We start from the raw sequence: 18,537 nt of genomic DNA, 5'->3' as shown, positions 1-18,537 counted from the left end.
GGAAGGAAACGCAGCAAGCTCTAAATGAACGCTTGCTCCGTAATGCGACGAATAAACGCTTTTTAAAAAAAAGCAGTCATATTATGAGGAGGGGGAGAGAACGGGGAGGTTATTGGCACTCATAGCTAAGGCCCAACATCCATCAGCATATATACCTGCTCTGCGTAATTCAGCTGGGGTCTTGTGCACGGCTACAGATCAGATCCTAGAGGTCATGCACGAGTTTTATTCCTCATTTTATAAATCAAAGGTAGACGTTGCAGACGCAGAGATTACAGGTTTCCTAGATAGATTGCAATGTCCTTCTCTAAATGAGGAGCAGTGAAATTTCCTGGACGCTTCTATAAATATAAAGGAAATAGAAGATGCTTTGGGGACTATGTCAAATAATAAGGCTATGAATGAAGCTATTATTGTAGTCATCCCCAAACCAGGGAAGGATAGTTTGGAGGCAGAATCATATAGGCCTATATCCTTGCTACAGGTAGATGTTAAAATGTTAGCTAAAATATTGGCAAATAGGTTACATTCAGTGATAGCCTCGCTTATACATACTGATCAGGCAGGATTCATGCCTAATATGTCAACGGCTGTGAATATTAGGAGGTTATTTCTGAATATCAAAGGGAGCCAGATCCACACCTTGAATGCGGCAAAAGCATTCGATAGCGTGGAATGGCAATATTTATGGCTGGTGCTACAGAAAATGGGAGTTGGACCAGTATTCGTTAAATGGATACAGTTAATGTATAATTGCCCCACGGCAAGAATCCAAATAAACGGCAGACTTTCTAAACCCTTTAAATTATTTAGAGGAACCAGGTAGGGATGTCCTCTGTCTCCGTTGCTGTTTGCGATGGCGATAGAGCCCCTAGCAGAAGCTTTAAGGAGAGCGGTGAAAGGACTTAGGTATGGATAATTAATGGAAAAAGTGGCGCTATATGCCGATGACCTTCTCTTGTTTTTAGATGACTGGAGTTCTTCTTTTCCGGAAGCCATGAGCATTATAAACGGTTTTGGGAAGTTATCTGGCTTGACTATAAATTGGACAAAATCGGCACTGATGTCGCTCTCTAATAATAATGGAGGAACCTCTCCAGCGCATGCAGCAGATTTTCAAATAGTTACCTCCTTTAAGTACCTAGGCATCCAAATTTCGAACAATGTGCAGGAGTATGAGAAACTTAACCTGACACCGTTGATACATAGGTTTAGACAAAAAGTCCAGGCTTGGAATCGCTTGGGCGTATGAATCTACTCAAAATGATTTTCATGCCCCAACTTCTATATATGCTACATAATGCCCCAACTTGGATTCCCCTCCGCTTTTTCTATACCGTGAATGCGATATTCCGAAAACTAATTTGGAAAAAGGGAATACCGCGTATAAAGCTAGCTACTTTGTGTAGACCTAAAACTCAAGGAGGTTTGAATGTCCCAGACACATGGATCTATTATCTGGTGGCTCAGCAGCTGCAGCATATCAGGGGCTGGGGAGTGGATGATGGCCTCAATACAGCAGGCAGGATTGTTAAATACTTGACTAATCATAAAAACCTGTTGTCAGCCATAAAGGATGGTACATTCCTGGAAATAGGGAAGAATGTCGGCTTACTCAACACTATACACAGAGTATGGTGGAAGGCCAAAACGGTAGTAGGGCTCATTGGGTATACTCAATTCACTCCCACTTGGCCCAACCATATATATAAAGAACTAAATAAAATAGAAAATGCCCGAGCGTGGGAATGATTTGGGCTTAATCGAATACATCAACTTTTCGAGAATGGTTCCCTTAAAGAGTTTGCACAGCTACAAAAAGAATATTCTCTGCCCAAAAAACAGTTCTATCTTTATTTGCAGCTCCGACACGCGATACAGACACTAGAGCAGCATTAAAAGATCGCACCGGCCAATAAGCATTCAATTCTGGATCTTACTAGCTCACAAGGGGGTACCAGGGGTGTTATTTCTCTACATTATAAAGTTCTGCTAGAAGTGCAGCTCAAAAAATACCCTTTAACGTTATATGATAAATGGAAGGAGGATATTCCCGAACTGACTGTAGAACAATGGGAAGTGGTATTGGAGGAGTTTACGGCAGTGGCTGTGAGAGAGGCTCATAGAGTGTCCCAGCTGTTCCTAATGCACAGGGTCTATAGAACTCCGGCTTTACTGAAAAAAATGGGATAAAGGGAAGACGATAACTGTCCAAGGTGTGGAACACCTAACGCTGATTTCATCCACCTTATGTGGAACTGCCCCAGACTTAGACGCTTCTGGAATGAGATTGTTGACTTATTACGGCAGGTATTTGATATACAGATAGATCAGTAAGCAATTCTCAGTGTGTTAGGACATGTTAGAACGCTGCAATTGTCTCCGGAAAATAGATTGGCCTTAATACGCATATTATATCAAGCTAGGAAACTGATCGCTTATTCATTGGATCAATCATCATCCTCCGAAAGTTACGGTATTGGTGGAAAAGGTTCATATCTTGATCCGTATGGAAAGCTATGTATACCAGAAAAGAAACAGTCAAAAAAAAATTGAGAAGATATTGAGACCGTGGTTGCAGCATAACATTGTTCTATAGGTGGCTGGGATAACTCTATGGAATACTCTAGGGGTACTAGTTCTCTCATGCCAGAATTGATGTATAACACTATGTAAGGGAGTGAATGGATGAAGGTGTTGAAAGTTTACTGTTCTGAGAAGACAAATGCTACACACAAAGAAGTACTACGCTGTGACCAAATATATTTTATTTTACAACATTAAGCATCAATGGACGCTAAGGTTCATTTGGTTCATGACCGCTGACATGGACTCTCGTTGTGCTGCAGATTTGGGAGGGGGGGAGGGAGGGGAGTTGGTACTATTTGTATCGGTTTTTCAATTTAAAAAATGCCATTAATAAAAATTATCTGATTTAAAAAATAAAAAAAAACATTTCTCCAACAGGTTCCCAGCAGACTTTAGCATTAACTGTGGCAGGCAAACTCCTCTCTTCTACATCTGTTGCTCTCTGACTCTGCTGTGCTGACAGGGTAGCTGAATAACTTAGCTTTAGCTGTATGCTGCAACTTCTTGTAGTCTGACTCTTGCTTTGTCCAGGGAAAACTTTCCCCTCCTGGCTTCTGAGGCTCCAAGCTGTGGCCTTCATGTCCAGCAGAGCTAAAGGTGCTCTAGCTGGTCTGGTCTGGGCTCGGCTAGCAGGGATGTGCTCCTGCTCCCGTCCCCTAGCAGGGGGTACTCTCTAGAACTAGAACAAACTAGAACTCCACTCTCCCTGCAGCAAGTGAGACACACCCACCACACCACAGAGGGGGCAGTTAGAATGGAATGAAAGGCTCCATTCTATGTATCTGTAGCTCTCCCATTTATGCTGCCACCTGCTGGTGAACCAGGCATATAACACGTGAACATAACAGTTACATGGAAAGAGATATTATACAGGACCTGGAAATAAATACATAGTATGACATATGGTTAGCCATAGGAGATAGTAGCAAGGTGCAAAAGTGGTAATGCCACTCTGGGGCGTTACACATACACTCATCTACTTATGGAAAAAACAATCCTTCTCTGCTTCTTATGCCAAGAATTGCTGCTGCAGCGGGCCAGTCCCGCGCTAGGGGTCTCTTCTAAGTTGGTATGTGAGTTTTTGTCGTGACGCCTGTTGCATTTCCCCCTATGTAGAAGGTGATGGTGGAACCCAGGTGTAGGAATGCCAGAGTGGTATGAGGGTGTCCTAAAATGTCCCTCTAGGTGCGGCTGTGCACTTGTCATGGTGCTCCTACCTGGATATCCGGAGCCCCAAGGGCCGTCGTTTGCAGCAGTGCAAATAGGGTGAATAGTTGAGAGAGTTGTGAAAATGATAGAGTCCGGACTTGTATTGGAGTTGAAACAGCTTTACTTGAATAAACTTTCATCAGGGAACAATCTTCAAACTTTATCTTGGTTACCAGCAGGCTTTGGCATAAATTCTGGCAGGCAAACACATTCGGCTCTGCTACATCTGTACTCTTTAGCTCTGCTGTGCTGACTAGATTAATTAGAAACTTTTCCTTTCTGCTGTATGCTGCAACTTAGCTTTCTGTAGTCTGACTCTATCTTTATCTTGATCTGTAACTTTCTCTGAGGCCGGTCCCAGACTCTGACGGCCCAGTCCTTTATGGCTTTGTGATAATCCCACATGTCGTAGGCTCAGGCTGTAACTTCCTTGGGGACAATAGGGTTGAGTCCCTCGAAGAATCCATGTTTTCTGGGTGGTGGAGTGGAAACTCTGACTGCCTCCGCTGCGCCAGTCGGCACGGGGAACGCCTGCGGTACCTCTGGAGGGGATCTCTGGACTTGTGAGAGGTAAATATCCTCTGGCGCTGCTTTCATTTCGGGGTTCTCACTACCCCACACCATTCCTACCCAGTCCCGTTGTCGCTGACGCGACATCTTGCTGTCTTCGCTGGTGCTGGCACAGACAGGAAATGAAGGAGGGGCCTCCTGTAGGGGCTTCCGCTTCCCTTCTTCATGCAGTAACATCGCTCCCGGTGGGCAGGGCTGGACTTTCCCCCTCTAACTGGGGGCATTCTTGAATTATCCCACTCTAGCATGAAGAAGCTGCGTCATTACATGTAAAAATATCTAAAGTCGCTCTCCCTGATAGATTTGCAGGAGGTGTGAATGATTTTATCCGCTTTAGAGAGTCATGCAAGCTATATTTTCGGCTGCGTCCATCTTCATCTGGTGATGAGAGTCAGAGGGTAGGGATAATCATATCCCTGCTTAAATGGGACGCGCAATCCTGGGCCTTTTCTCTGCAGTCCGGTTCTCTGGCCCTTCGGTCGGTGGAAGAATTTTTTAAAGCTTTGGGATTAATTTATGATGACCCAGATCGGGTCTCGATGACGGAATCTAAATTGCATAATTTATTACAAGGTGAACATACTGCAGAGACTTACTGCATTGAGTTTAGGAGATGGGCTACTGAGTCAGAGTGGAATGACCGCGCGCTACGTAGTCCGTTTTGTCAGGGGTTGTCTGAGAGATTGAAAGATGCCCTTGCTTTTCATGAGTACCCGGATACATTGGAGAATGCTATGTCTTTGGCATTACTAACCGTATTTGGCAGTACTAACCGTATTAACCGTATTAGACGTATTAGAGAGAGGTGTAAGGTTCCCTCCGCGCAAGGGATCCCTTCTGTGAGTAGTTTCGTCTCACCTGTTCCCCAGGGTGATATGACATATAACTCTGGGGTAGGGGAGGAACCCATGCAGCTAGGTCAGGTGTCTTTCCGTTCTGGTACTAGGAACTTTAGGTTGAGTTTATGAGGTTGCATAAAATATGTTATTACTGTGGAGAACGTGGTCATTTTATTTTTGCTTGTCCTTTTGTTAAACCGCATGTTGATGATAAAGAATCACAAAGAGGTTTACATAAAGAAAAAAAAAAAAACATCCCTGACTCTTGGTAGTGTGAATGGGGTGGCGGAGCAAGCAGGTATGCAAGCTCCCTGCAATACTCGTTTTCTCCTTCCAGCTATGGTGGCGCTAGACTCAAGAAAATTTAATGTTGAAGTATTCATTGACTGTGGTGCTGGGGTAAACCTTATTGATTTTCTTTTTCTTCAAAATCTGGGTCTAAGTACTTGCACTTTACAAAGAGAGATTCTGGTTTTCGCAATTGATTCTTCCCCTCTTTCTCAAAGGAGTCTCACTCATATTGCTCATGGTATTCAGTTATGGGTGGGTGATTCACATGTTGAGATCATGTCTTGTTTTGTCATGAAGGACTTGCTCGCTGCTATAGTCTTAGGTTTACCATGGTTGACAAAACATAACCCAATTATAGATTGGCAAGCAAGACAGATCATTGGTTGGAGTGAATCTTGTTCGGACAATTGTCTTGGCACATCTATCTCTGGTGTGTCTACTACGGTTCTACCTCAGTATCTCTCAGATTTTGCAAATGTCTTTTCGGAGGGTGGGGCTCAGGAATTGCCTCCTCATCGTGACTATGATTATCCAGTTAATCTCATCCCAGGGGCTAAGTTGCCAAAGTCTCGGCTTTACAATCTTTCTCAACCTGAAAGAGAGGTCATGCGGAAGTATATTGCCGAGAGTTTGGCAAAAGGTCATATTAGGCCATCTAAGTCTCCGGTTGCAGTTGGTTTATTCTTTGTAAAGAAAAAGGATGGATCGCTTAGACCTTGTTTGGATTTCCGGGAATTGAACCGTATTACGGTCCGGGATCCATATCCCCTGCCTTTGATCTCTGACCTTTTTGATCAAATTGTTGGAGCCAAGGTGTTCTCCAAGTCAGATTTAAGAGGGGCCTACAATCTGATCAGAATCAAGGAAGGGGATGAGTGGAAAACGGCCTTCAACGCGCACGAGGGTCATTTCGAGAATCTGGTTATGCCTTTTGGGTTATCTAACGCGCCAGCGGTATTTCAGCGATTTGTCAATGACATTTTCCATCATTTTGTGGGAAGGTTCATGGTAATTTACTTGGATGACATTCTAATTTATTCTCCTGATCTGAAGACCCATCAGGATCACGTGAGACAGCTTTTGTCGATCCTTCGGGAGAATAAATTATATGCTAAATTGGAGAAATGTGTGTTTTCTGTGCAGGAGCTTCCGTTTCTGGGATATCTGCTTTCTGACTCTGGTTTTCGCATGGACCCCGAAAAGGTCCGGCGGTTCTGGAATGGGACCGACCGGAGAATCAGAAAGCTTTGATGCGGTTTTTGGGGTTTACTAATTATTATAGAAAATTAATCTTGAACTATTCTACCATTGCAAAACCTCTGACCGATATGACTAAGAAGGGCGTAGACTTCTCTGTCTGGTCGGATGAGGCATTGCAGGCCTTTTTCGGCTATTAAGGAATGTTTTGCGTCTGCTTCCATTCTGGTGCAGCCCGATGTGTCTCAGCCATTCGTTGTGGAGGTGGATGCATCAGAGGTGGGTGTTGGAGCAGTGCTGTCGAAGGGTTCATCTCCTGGCAAATGGGTTCCGTGTGCTTTTTTTTCCAAGAAGCTCTCGGTCGCCGAGAGGAATTATGATGTAGGAGATAGGGAATTGCTGGCCATCAAATTGGCCTTTGAGGAATGGCATCACTGGTTGGAGGGGGCGTCTCATCCCGTTACGGTATATACTGATCATAAGAATTTGGCTTACCTGCAATCTGCCAAGCGTCTGAATCCTAGACAGGCTAGATGGTCACTGTTCTTTACTAGGTTAAATTTTGTGGTTACTTTTCGCCCGGGGGTTAAAAACGTCAAGGCAGATGCATAGTCTCTTAGTTTTCCTGGGGGATGTGATTCATAGGATCCTGCTCCGATTTTGGCTGATGGGGTGGTGGTCTCCGCTCTGTACCGCGAATCGGAGACGGAGGTGTTGGGAGCGCAGTAGGGGGCTCCTGATTATTGTCCCCCAGGGAGGTTGTTTGTTCCTGATGGACTGTGATACAAGGTATTCAAATAACATCACGATACTGTCCTTGCTGGACATCCTGGTGGCAAGTCCACCTTTGATCTTATTTCCCGGAGGTTCTCTGTCTGGTCGGATGAGGCATTACAGGCCTTTTCGGCTATTAAGAGACTATGCATCTCTCAGCTGCTGCAGCATCTCCTCCACCTGTGACATGGTAAGCTGCTCCTCCAGTTTGATTCCAACAAAATGGCGCCGGCTGACTGCCGGTCACCTCTATTTAATCCCTAAACTCCTCCTACCTAATCACCCTAACCACACATCCCCACCCCAGTTTAACTAACTCCAACCCAGGCCCTTCCTACCAAAACCCATCATGACGGCCTCCCCTTACCTGGCGTCCTAGTCCGGCCTCTCTTATGGTGAGACAAAATCAAACACAACAGATAGTAGAGGGGATCAGGAGGTGTAATGCCACTCTGGGGCGTTACACTGCAATGACGACACACCTATAAAAGGAGGAAGTGGGAGACAGGCACACGCAGATTTACTGGCAGCAGAGACAGGACTCAGACAATCACCAGACCACCATGGAAATAACACATATTTTATCTCTTTCCGTTTTCATCTTGTTAAGCATTCAGACTGGTAAGTAATCTATAGTGTACCTAGATTATGTACAGGAGATGACACTACTATGTGCACTGTGCTGTGTATACATGTCATGGTGTAGTAGTGTGAGGAGGAGATGACACTGCTGTGTGCACTGTGCTGTGTATACATGTCATGGTGTAGTAGTGTGAGGAGGAGATGACACTGCTGTGTGCACTGTGCTGTGTATACATGTCATGGTGTAGTAGTGTGAGGAGGAGATGACACTGCTGTGTGCACTGTGCTGTGTATACATGTCATGGTGTAGTAGTGTGAGGAGGAGATGACACTGCTGTGTGCACTGTGCTGTGTATACATGTCATGGTGTAGTAGTGTGAGGAGGAGATGACACTGCTGTGTGCACTGTGCTGTGTATACATGTCATGGTGTAGTAGTGTGAGGAGGAGATGACACTGCTGTGTGCACTGTGCTGTGTGTACATGTCATGGTGTAGTAGTGTGAGGAGGAGAAGACACTGCTGTGTGCACTGTGCTGTGTATACATGTCATGGTGTAGTAGTGTGAGGAGGAGAAGACACTGCTGTGTGCACTGTGCTGTGTATACATGTCATGGTGTAGTAGTGTGAGGAGGAGAAGACACTGCTGTGTGCACTGTGCTGTTTATACATGTCATGGTGTAGTAGTGTGAGGAGGAGATGACACTGCTGTGTGCACTGTGCTGTGTATACATGTCATGGTGTAGTAGTGTGAGGAGGAGATGACACTGCTGTGTGCACTGTGCTGTGTATACATGTCATGGTGTAGTAGTGTGAGGAGGAGATGACACTGCTGTGTGCACTGTGCTGTGTATACATGTCATGGTGTAGTGTGAGGAGGAGATGACACGGCTGTGTGCACTGTGCTGTGTATACATGTCATGGTGTAGTAGTGTGAGGAGGAGATGACACTGCTGTGTGCACTGTGCTGTGTATACATGTCATGGTGTAGTAGTGTGAGGAGGAGATGACACGGCTGTGTGCACTGTGCTGTGTATACATGTCATGATGTAGTAGTGTGAGGAGGAGATGACACTGCTGCGTGCACTGTGCTGTGTATACATGTCATGGTGTAGTAGTGTGAGGAGGAGATGACACTGCTGTGTGCACTGTGCTGTGTATACATGTCATGGTGTAGTAGTGTGAGGAGGAGATGACACGGCTGTGTGCACTGTGCTGTGTATACATGTCATGGTGTAGTAGTGTGAGGAGGAGATGACACTGCTGTGTGCACTGTGCTGTGTATACATGTCATGGTGTAGTAGTGTGAGGAGGAGATGACACTGCTATGTGCACTGTGCTGTGTATACATGTCATGGTGTAGTAGTGTGAGGAGGAGATGACACTGCTGTGTGCACTGTGCTATGTATACATGTCATGGTGTAGTAGTGTGAGGAGGAGATGACACTGCTGTGTGCACTGTGCTATGTATACATGTCATGGTTTAGTAGTGTGAGGAGAAGATGACACTGCTGTGTGCACTGTGCTATGTATACATGTCATGGTGTAGTAGTGTGAGGAGGAGATGACACTGCTGTGTGCACTGTGCTGTGTATACATGTCATGGTGTAGTAGTGTGAGGAGGAGATGACACTGCTGTGTGCACTGTGCTGTATATATGTCATGGTGTAGTAGTGTGAGGAGGAGATGACACTGCTGTGTGCACTGTGCTGTATATATGTCATGGTGTAGTAGTGTGAGGAGGAGATGACACTGCTGTGTGCACTGTGCTGTGTATACATGTCATGGTGTAGTAGTGTGAGGAGGAGATGACACTGCTGTGTGCACTGTGCTGTGTATACATGTCATGGTGTAGTAGTGTGAGGAGGAGATGACACTGCTGTGTGCACTGTGCTGTGTATACATGTCATGGTGTAGTAGTGTGAGGAGGAGATGACACTGCTGTGTGCACTGTGCTGTGTATACATGTCATGGTGTAGTAGTGTGAGGAGGAGATGACACTGCTGTGTGCACTGTGCTGTGTATACATGTCATGGTGTAGTAGTGTGAGGAGAAGATGACACTGCTGTGTGCACTGTGCTGTGTATACATGTCATGGTGTAGTAGTGTGAGGAGGAGATGACACTGCTGTGTGCACTGCGCTGTGTATACATGTCACGGTGTAGTAGTGTGAGGTGGAGATGACACTGCTGTGTGCACTGTGCTGTGTATACATGTCACGGTGTAGTAGTGTGAGGAGGAGATGACACTGCTGTGTGCACTGTGCTGTGTATACATGTCATGGTGTAGTAGTGTGAGGAGGAGATGACACTGCTGTGTGCACTGTGCTGTGTATACATGTCATGGTGTAGTAGTGTGAGGAGGAGATGACACTGCTGTGTGCACTGTGCTGTGTATACATGTCATGGTGTAGTAGTGTGAGGAGGAGATGACACTGCTGTGTGCACTGTGCTGTGTATACATGTCATGGTGTAGTAGTGTGAGGAGGAGATGACACTGCTGTGTGCACTGTGCTGTGTATACATGTCACGGTGTAGTAGTGTGAGGAGGAGATGACACTGCTGTGTGCGCTGTGCTGTGTATACATGTCATGGTGTAGTAGTGTGAGGAGGAGATGACACTGCTGTGTGCACTGTGCTGTGTATACATGTCATGGTGTAGTAGTGTGAGGAGGAGATGACACTGCTGTGTGCACTGTGCTGTGTATACATGTCACGGTGTAGTAGTGTGAGGAGGAGATGACACTGCTGTGTGCACTGTGCTGTGTATACATGTCATGGTGTAGTAGTGTGAGGAGGAGATGACACTGCTGTGTGCACTGTGCTGTGTATACATGTCATGGTGTAGTGTGAGGAGGAGATGACACTGCTGTGTGCACTGTGCTGTGTATACATGTCATGGTGTAGTAGTGTGAGGAGGAGATGACACTGCTGTGTGCACTGTGCTGTGTATACATGTCATGGTGTAGTAGTGTGAGGAGGAGATGACACTGCTGTGTGCACTGTGCTGTGTGTATATGTCATGGTGTAGTAGTGTGAGGAGGAGATGACACTGCTGTGTGCACTGTGCTGTGTATACATGTCATGGTGTAGTAGTGTGAGGGGGAGATGACACTGCTGTGTGCACTGTGCTGTGTATACATGTCATGGTGTAGTAGTGTGAGGAGGAGATGACACTGCTGTGTGCACTGTGCTGTGTGTACATGTCATGGTGTAGTAGTGTGAGGAGGAGATGACACGGCTGTGTGCACTGTGCTGTGTGTACATGTCATGGTGTAGTAGTGTGAGGAGGAGATGACACTGCTGTGTGCACTGTGCTGTGTATACATGTCATGGTGTAGTAGTGTGAGGAGGAGATGACACTGCTGTGTGCACTGCACTACACATAACCTTATAATGTCGCACGTAGCCTCTTCTTCGTATTATATTGAGATATAAAAATGTTAGATGCTCAGCTGGCTTCCTGATGTACATTTTATAGGACTGTGGTATAATTTGGGATGTTCTGTCTTTGCAGTGAATTCTCTGAGATGTTCTACCTGTAGAGGAGTCAATTGTGATTCTTATACCACATTGACATGCAGGGAAGGCACAGGAGCTGCATGCCAATCTGTTTTCTTTTGGAAAGGTAAGTGCATACAACGTAAGAGACAAGTCAAATGTCATACAGTATTTCAGTATATTTAACGGGGTTGTGCCATTAGGTCATCCTCTGGTCATATGCCTTAGTAAAGCATTCAACATATCACGGATGAGGGTGTTTTTCAGATACAGAGCTACCTACACACAAGAGGCGACTACTGTACCGTTGGTGATGCCAAAACTGGTGAAGAAAAAGTTGCAAACAATTGTGACTTGTTGCAATTTACGCCGTTCTTGCCGCTTTTCAAAAAAAAAAGTGGGTGCATGCATCTTGGTAGTAATATTCTCCGTGCATCATATGTCCTAGGGGATGTAACACTGGGAGAGTCATTTATAGAAAAGGATTGGGGTGTCCTTGTAGATGGTAGATTAAATAACAGCACAATGTCTATCAGCTGCTTCTAAGGCCACCAGGATATTGTCATATATTTGAAGAGGCATGGACTCGCGGGGCAGGGATGTAATATTACCACTTTACAAAGCGTTGGCGTGGCCTCATCTGGAATATGCAGTCCAGTTCTGGGCACCAGTCCATAGAAAGGATGCCCTGGAGCTGGAAAATTACAGAAGAGAGCGACTAAACTTATAATGGGGCATGGAGGGTCTTAGTTATGAAGAAAGATTAAAATAATCAAATTTATTTAGTCTTGAGAAGAGACGTCTAAGGGGGGACATGATTAACAAAATATATAAATGGGCCAAATATAGTGAAAAACTGTTCCATATAAAATGCCCTCAAAAGACAAGGGGGCACTGCCTCCGACTGGAGAAGGAAAAGTTCAGTCTCCAGAAGCGTCAAAACGTCTTTACTGTAAGAACTGTGAATCTGTGGAATAGACTTCTTCAGGACGTGGTCACAGCAGGAACAATGGGCAGTTTTAAAAAGGGTTTAGATCAATTCTTGATGGACTTGTGTCTTATTTCAGCCGTAATAACTATGTAACTTTGTGGAACATGGTCTCTGCAGCCCATCAGATTTACATGGATGGCTAGAGATCTGCCTGAAGGGATATTCTCATAATTAATGTATAAAATGAAAACCAGATGTCATATACAGTAGTACATGACAGTCTCTTTATAATACCCCAGAGGACTGCTGCAATAGGTTAACTAATGTTAAAGAGGGTTAATGCAATGCTATTGAGTTATCTGCTGTGATTTATTGTTGCAGCACTTATTTTTATATGTAGTAATAGACAAACATCTGCCGGGACGGTTCGCGATCGCGATCAAATGTTCGCGAACCGCAAGTTTGCAGCGGGTCCCATTCATTTTAATGGCAGGCGAACCTGAAAAACCTTCAGCTCATATTTGCAGCCAATAAATAATTACTAGAAGTGCACAAATAGTCCCACAACATGGACAGTGACATACCAGATGTATTATTCGAATTTGCGATCTGCATTCATAATTTTTTTCAATTCGAAATATCAGCAATATAATTTTCACGTACGCACATGCGCAAATGCACTATACAGTACCGAAATGCACTATAAAGAAAGTATATTGGTATATAACACCCCGCTTCAATCAGTTTTTTTGGGGGTGACTGGTATATCACACCAGTAGAAATGATTTGTTCCAATAACGCTTGTCCCTCTATATACCTGCAGTATCGCAGCAGAACGGCACACAACTGCCGCACAATACAAATGCACTAGAATATACCGTCTAACATAGAAAGTATATTATAACGTTGTACAAGGAAGGCAATGCATTAGAATATACAGTACAGACCAAAAGTTTGGACACACCTTCTCATTCAAAGAGTTTTCTTTATTTTCATGACTATGAAAATTGTAGATTCACACTGAAGGCATCAAAATTATGAATTAACACATGTGGAATTATATACATAACAAATAAGTGTGAAACAACTGAAAATATGTCATATTCTAGGTTCTTCAAAGTAGCCACCTTGTGCTTTGATTACTGCTTTGCACACTCTTGGCATTCTCTTGATGAGCTTCAAGAGGTAGTCCCCTGAAATGGTTTTCACTTCACAGATGTGCCCTGTCAGGTTTAATAAGTGGGATTTCTTGCCTTATAAATGGGGTTGGGACCATCAGTTGCGTTGAGGAGAAGTCAGGTGGATACACAGCTGATAGTCCTACTGAATAGACTGTTAGAATTTGTATTATGGCAAGAAAAAAGCAGCTAAGTAAAGAAAAATGAGTGGCCATCATTACTTTAAGAAATGAAGGTCAGTCAGTCAGCCGACAAATTGGGAAAACTTTGAAAGTAAGGGCTATTTGACCATGAAGGAGAGTGATGCGGTGCTGCGCCAGATGACCTGGCCTCCACAGTCACCGGACCTGAACCCAATCGAGATGGTTTGGGGTGAGCTGGACCACAGAGTGAAGACAAAAGGGCCAACAAGTGCTAAGCATCTCTGGGAACTCCTTCAAGACTGTTGGAAGACCATTTCAGGGGACTACCTCTTGAAGCTCATCAAGATTATGCCAAGAGTGTGCAAAGCAGTAATCAAAGCAAAAGGTGGCTACTTTGAAGAACCTAGAATATGACATATTTTCAGTTGTTTCACACTTGTTTGTTATGTATATAATTCCACATGTGTTAATTCATAGTTTTGATGCCTTCATAGTCATGAAAATAAAGAAAACTCTTTGAATGAGAAGGTGTGTCCAAACTTTTGGTCTGTACTGTTCATGAAGATAAAACGTAACCTTTAATAATGTTACTATGAGGGTCCATTCACACGTCCGTAAGTGTTTTGCAGATCCGCAAAACACGGACACCGGCAATGTGCATTCCGCAATTTGCGGACCGCACATCGCCGGCACTATAATAGAAAATGCCTAATCTTGTCTGCAATTGCATGGGACATGTTCTATTTTTTTGCGGAAACGGAAGCACGGATGCGGAAGTGCGGATCCGCAAATACGGATGCGGACAGCACATTCCGGCCCCAATGAAAATGAAAAATTGCGGAACAGATGCGGACCCATTTTGCGGACGTGTGAATGGAAAAGATATCCCTCAAAATGAAGATAAATAAAATTATTAAAGTTAAGCAAAAAGCATAGATGTGGTCGGCAATAACAAGTGCTCGGCGGCACCAAATCAGAAACCATATGTCCTACCACAATCCGGGGGGTTCCAGTGCACATCCATGAATCCAGGAGGGAAAGCAAAAACCATCCATCCCTGGGCTAGATGATGATGTGGTATTGAAGGACAGGGTGGGCAAAGAACTGTCCCTGATATTGCCCTACAGGGGGGTGCTATTCTGGCCCTGATAGCCTAACCACAGACCACCTGTCCTGATAAGAGCGACCCCGTCCGGAACCTTACCCTATATAAAAATGGCCCTAGTAAGCCCCTAGCCCCCTGACTTCCAAATGATCACTATATAGATCTATGTGATTTTGACTCATTATAAAAGTATATTATAAGTATATCGCACCCCTCTGTGTATCACACATAATCGATAGCACACCTATACTAGCCCTTAAAAGGACTTTGGTGTCCCTAACAGCCTGTCCCTGCTCCACACAGCAACTTCTCCCTACACTGGCAAAAGACTGAATGTAAAATGGCGGCCAGATCAGGTTTATTTATAAGGTAGGTGGTGTGTCCATGTGCTGAAACGTCTCAATTGGCTGTCCTGTACCACCTGATGGATGTGACATGGGTCAAAGTTCTTCACAATGTAAAAGAATATGGCGGGCGCGAATATCGCCATACGACCGCCGTGCAAACCGCAAGGCCATCTCTATTTATATGCACAATGTAAACCTAACAGCAGTGTATGGGCAACACAGTTGAGTTAATTCATTGATATACTGTCTAGATTACCCAGGTGATGGACAAGGGTCTGCCCCCTAGAGAAGCTTAGTCTGAGCAGAGCTAGAAAGAAGATGTGTGGTTTGCAGACCGTACAACTGTACACCCTCCAGTCACTTCACGTGCAGCGAACCTATAAAGGTGAGCGGAGAATAGGAGTGGTAGTACACACAAATCACAGTGGCGATCCTCACACTGGTGCTGAGTCATGCAGTAAAAGGAGAGAGCACCATTTCTTCTCTCGGTGCACACCCTGGTATTCAGGCTCCTGTCTGATGGTCATTGGGGAGCCCTTGATGTTAGGTGTTTGCATGGGTGCAAGGCAGGCAGGTAGGTACAATGATCCTCAGATGGTGGAGTCTGTAACCAGGCCAGATGTAGCAATAACTAACCTTTACTAAGGTGCAGGATAGGAGTAGTGGTACATCCAACAATAATAAGGCACAATTCTTTCCCAATACCAGTGTATGGACAGCAGCAATAGTGGAGGCTGTAGCACTCATTCTCTCTGTCTTTCACTAGTCTCTCTCTCTGTGGAATCATAGGCATGCAGTGAGGTTCTGGTTAACTTGTTTTCTGCTATTCCTGGACCTCAGTGATGTTACAAAGGTGGACAGAGAAATAAGGAAAATAATAACTCAGAATAAACTCAGTGGCTCTACAATTTTTTTTAATTACATGGAAGCAAAAATATTTAGATCCAGGAGCTGATTTGAAAAACTTTGAGATAACCCCTTTAATTTATAAAAGGGGTTGTGCAGGAAAGGGGGGTTTGGCAAACCACCCCCATTTGACCGGACCGGTAACAGGAACCTTACTTACCTGCTTCTTGGTGCTGGCTCCCCACTCCTTCTCCTCCAGGCCTGAAATGCTCCGCTGGGCTCCCCCACTGTAAACATCAACTTTGACATTGCTGTGACGGAGACTGGATCCCCCTTATGTGACCATTTGTCATGACGTAAGGGGAGCCAGTCATCGTCAGAACCGAGCACCACAGGCCTGGAAGAGAAGGAGCCGGGAGCCAGCGCCGGGAAGCAGGTAAATAAGCTTCCCTTTACAGGTCAAGCCAAATGGGAGGTTTCCCAAACCCACCTTGAGTCTTCCACAAATCCTTTAAGGGCCTTGCACCTAATGTAGGCACTTCTCACTCATGCACAAGATCAAGACTGTCTTGATAAATTGACCACCACTGAGTTAGAAATTAACAAAAATTACTTGTGGCCACCGCTAGCTGGCACTTACCCATGCAGGGGATTTGGACCTCTGATCTAGACAGACAGAATTTTTAAAGGGATGACATTTTTTGTATAAATCCTATAAATCTGCAACTCATACGACAATGTGTTATTATCTCTTTTGCAGGTGATACTAGACGTAACTTTAGAGCTTGCACTTCAAGGTATGAGTGTACCAGACGCCCTTCTTTTGTACCCCAGGATGGTGGCTATACCATAGAATGCTGTTATACAGATCTCTGCAACTCCGCCATTACCACAAAGATGTCTCTGTTCCTTGCCGGCTTCTTGGTCCTGATGTCTCTTTGTGTCTCCAGGTTTTGATAGCGTTCTTACCACTTTTCTAAGACCAACGACATGACTTGGCCAGTTTATATTATGCACAGCATCTCCCTTACCAAGTACACATATATCAGCTATTTACATTTGTATCGTTTATGCCTACGCTAATGAAATAAAGCACATTCTATTTGATGATTTCTTTTTCCTATTGTTTATATGGCGCCAGATTCTGCTCTGTTCATTTCGTCACCAGGCCTCAGTCTCCTATTCCCCTCAGGAATACACATGACCAATTTCACAGAAAGCAAAATAACACGGGAAGAACACACAGGGGGAGATTTATCAAAACTGGTGTAAAGGCCGATAGCAACCGTTTTAATGTGAATTTGACGATTTAAGCAGGCTAAGTGAAAAAAAATATTTACTAAGATTTGGACGTTTGTTGGTGTTGCAATAATAAGCGGGGTACCATGCTTCATATCTGAGCGAGTTGCGAGCTCCTTAAGCCCTTTTGGGATAAGAGTTTTAAAACCTTCCTTGTAATCTCTGTAAAGTCGGTGGTAAGCTCCCCTCATCCTTATGGGCACAATAACTTCCCAAAAGAAAAGCATTGTAAGATTCTGCCTCACTGCCGCGAGGTCCGTGATACCCCGACATTGGTGCTCGGCACATGTCCCTAGTTTGATGGAGTGGTACCAAGAGATGTTACATATCTGCAAAATGGACGAGGTTTCATCAGAAGCCCATGGAGACCCCGCTTGTTTTTTCAGTTTGTGGCAAGACTGGTTTACATTCCAGACGTCTCAGACTTTCCATTCCCTTATCATGTATGAATGGTAAGAGCAAAATTATTTGATCTGTTAAGGTTTGTCTCCCCTTCCCCCTCTGTTTTCCTTTCCCGCCCTTCCTCTTTCCTTTCTCCCTTTCCTTTTTCCTTTCTAGCTTCTCTCTTTCTTCTTTCTCTTTTCTGTTTTATTTACATGTACTGCATCTCATTATATGTACGCTAGCTGCATGTTCCTGGGAGTTTGTTACTAGTGTTTAGCGAATCGAATTTGACGAAGTAGAATTCGATCCGAATTTCAAGAAAAATTTGATTTACGGAAATTTGAGTAACGAATCGTATTTTTTCTAAAATGGCTGCTGCACATGTTACAAAAGGAAGCCTGGGAATGGGGGATCACCCATGATGCCGTGCAGCCAGCCAATCAGGAGATAGCCAGCCCCTGTGATGTCACAGCCCTATAAAAAGCATCATCCGGCCATTTTCCAGTGAACTTAGTGCAGAGAGAGACGTTACAGGCACTAGGGACAGTGATTAGGAAAGACTTGATTTACTAAGTATTACTTTTGAGCAGTTCAGGGACCACTTAGAGATAGTGTAGGGATATAATAGGGAGGCTTTATCCACAGTTTAGGGAAGAGAGCAGGGGCCAATAGAACAGTATAAAGCTTGGCTACCCTGTTTCCCCGAAAATAAGACAGTGTCTTATATTAATTTTTGCTCCCAAAAATGCGCTAGG

General features: G+C 44.5%; 1 protein-coding gene across 1 annotated transcript in view; it reads left to right on the top strand.

Moving 5' to 3' along the window:
* LOC120977768 (lymphocyte antigen 6C1-like) overlaps positions 1 to 17,361 on the top strand; it is a 136,431-nt gene extending 119,070 nt beyond the window's left edge. Inside the window, exons 1-3 of the mRNA XM_040405862.1 lie at positions 7,987 to 8,090; positions 11,566 to 11,676; positions 16,860 to 17,361. Coding sequence (XP_040261796.1) covers positions 8,033 to 8,090; positions 11,566 to 11,676; positions 16,860 to 17,056 — 366 coding nt within the window. The 5' untranslated portion in view covers positions 7,987 to 8,032 and the 3' untranslated portion in view covers positions 17,057 to 17,361. Of the gene's footprint in view, positions 8,091 to 11,565; positions 11,677 to 16,859 lie in introns of the transcript that reaches the window.
* The last annotated feature ends 1,176 nt before the right edge of the window (positions 17,362 to 18,537 follow it).

Source organism: Bufo bufo, chromosome 8, assembly GCF_905171765.1.
Source record: "Bufo bufo chromosome 8, aBufBuf1.1, whole genome shotgun sequence".
Taxonomy (NCBI): Eukaryota; Metazoa; Chordata; class Amphibia; order Anura; family Bufonidae; genus Bufo; species Bufo bufo.
This window is presented reverse-complemented; position numbering and strand designations above follow the sequence as displayed.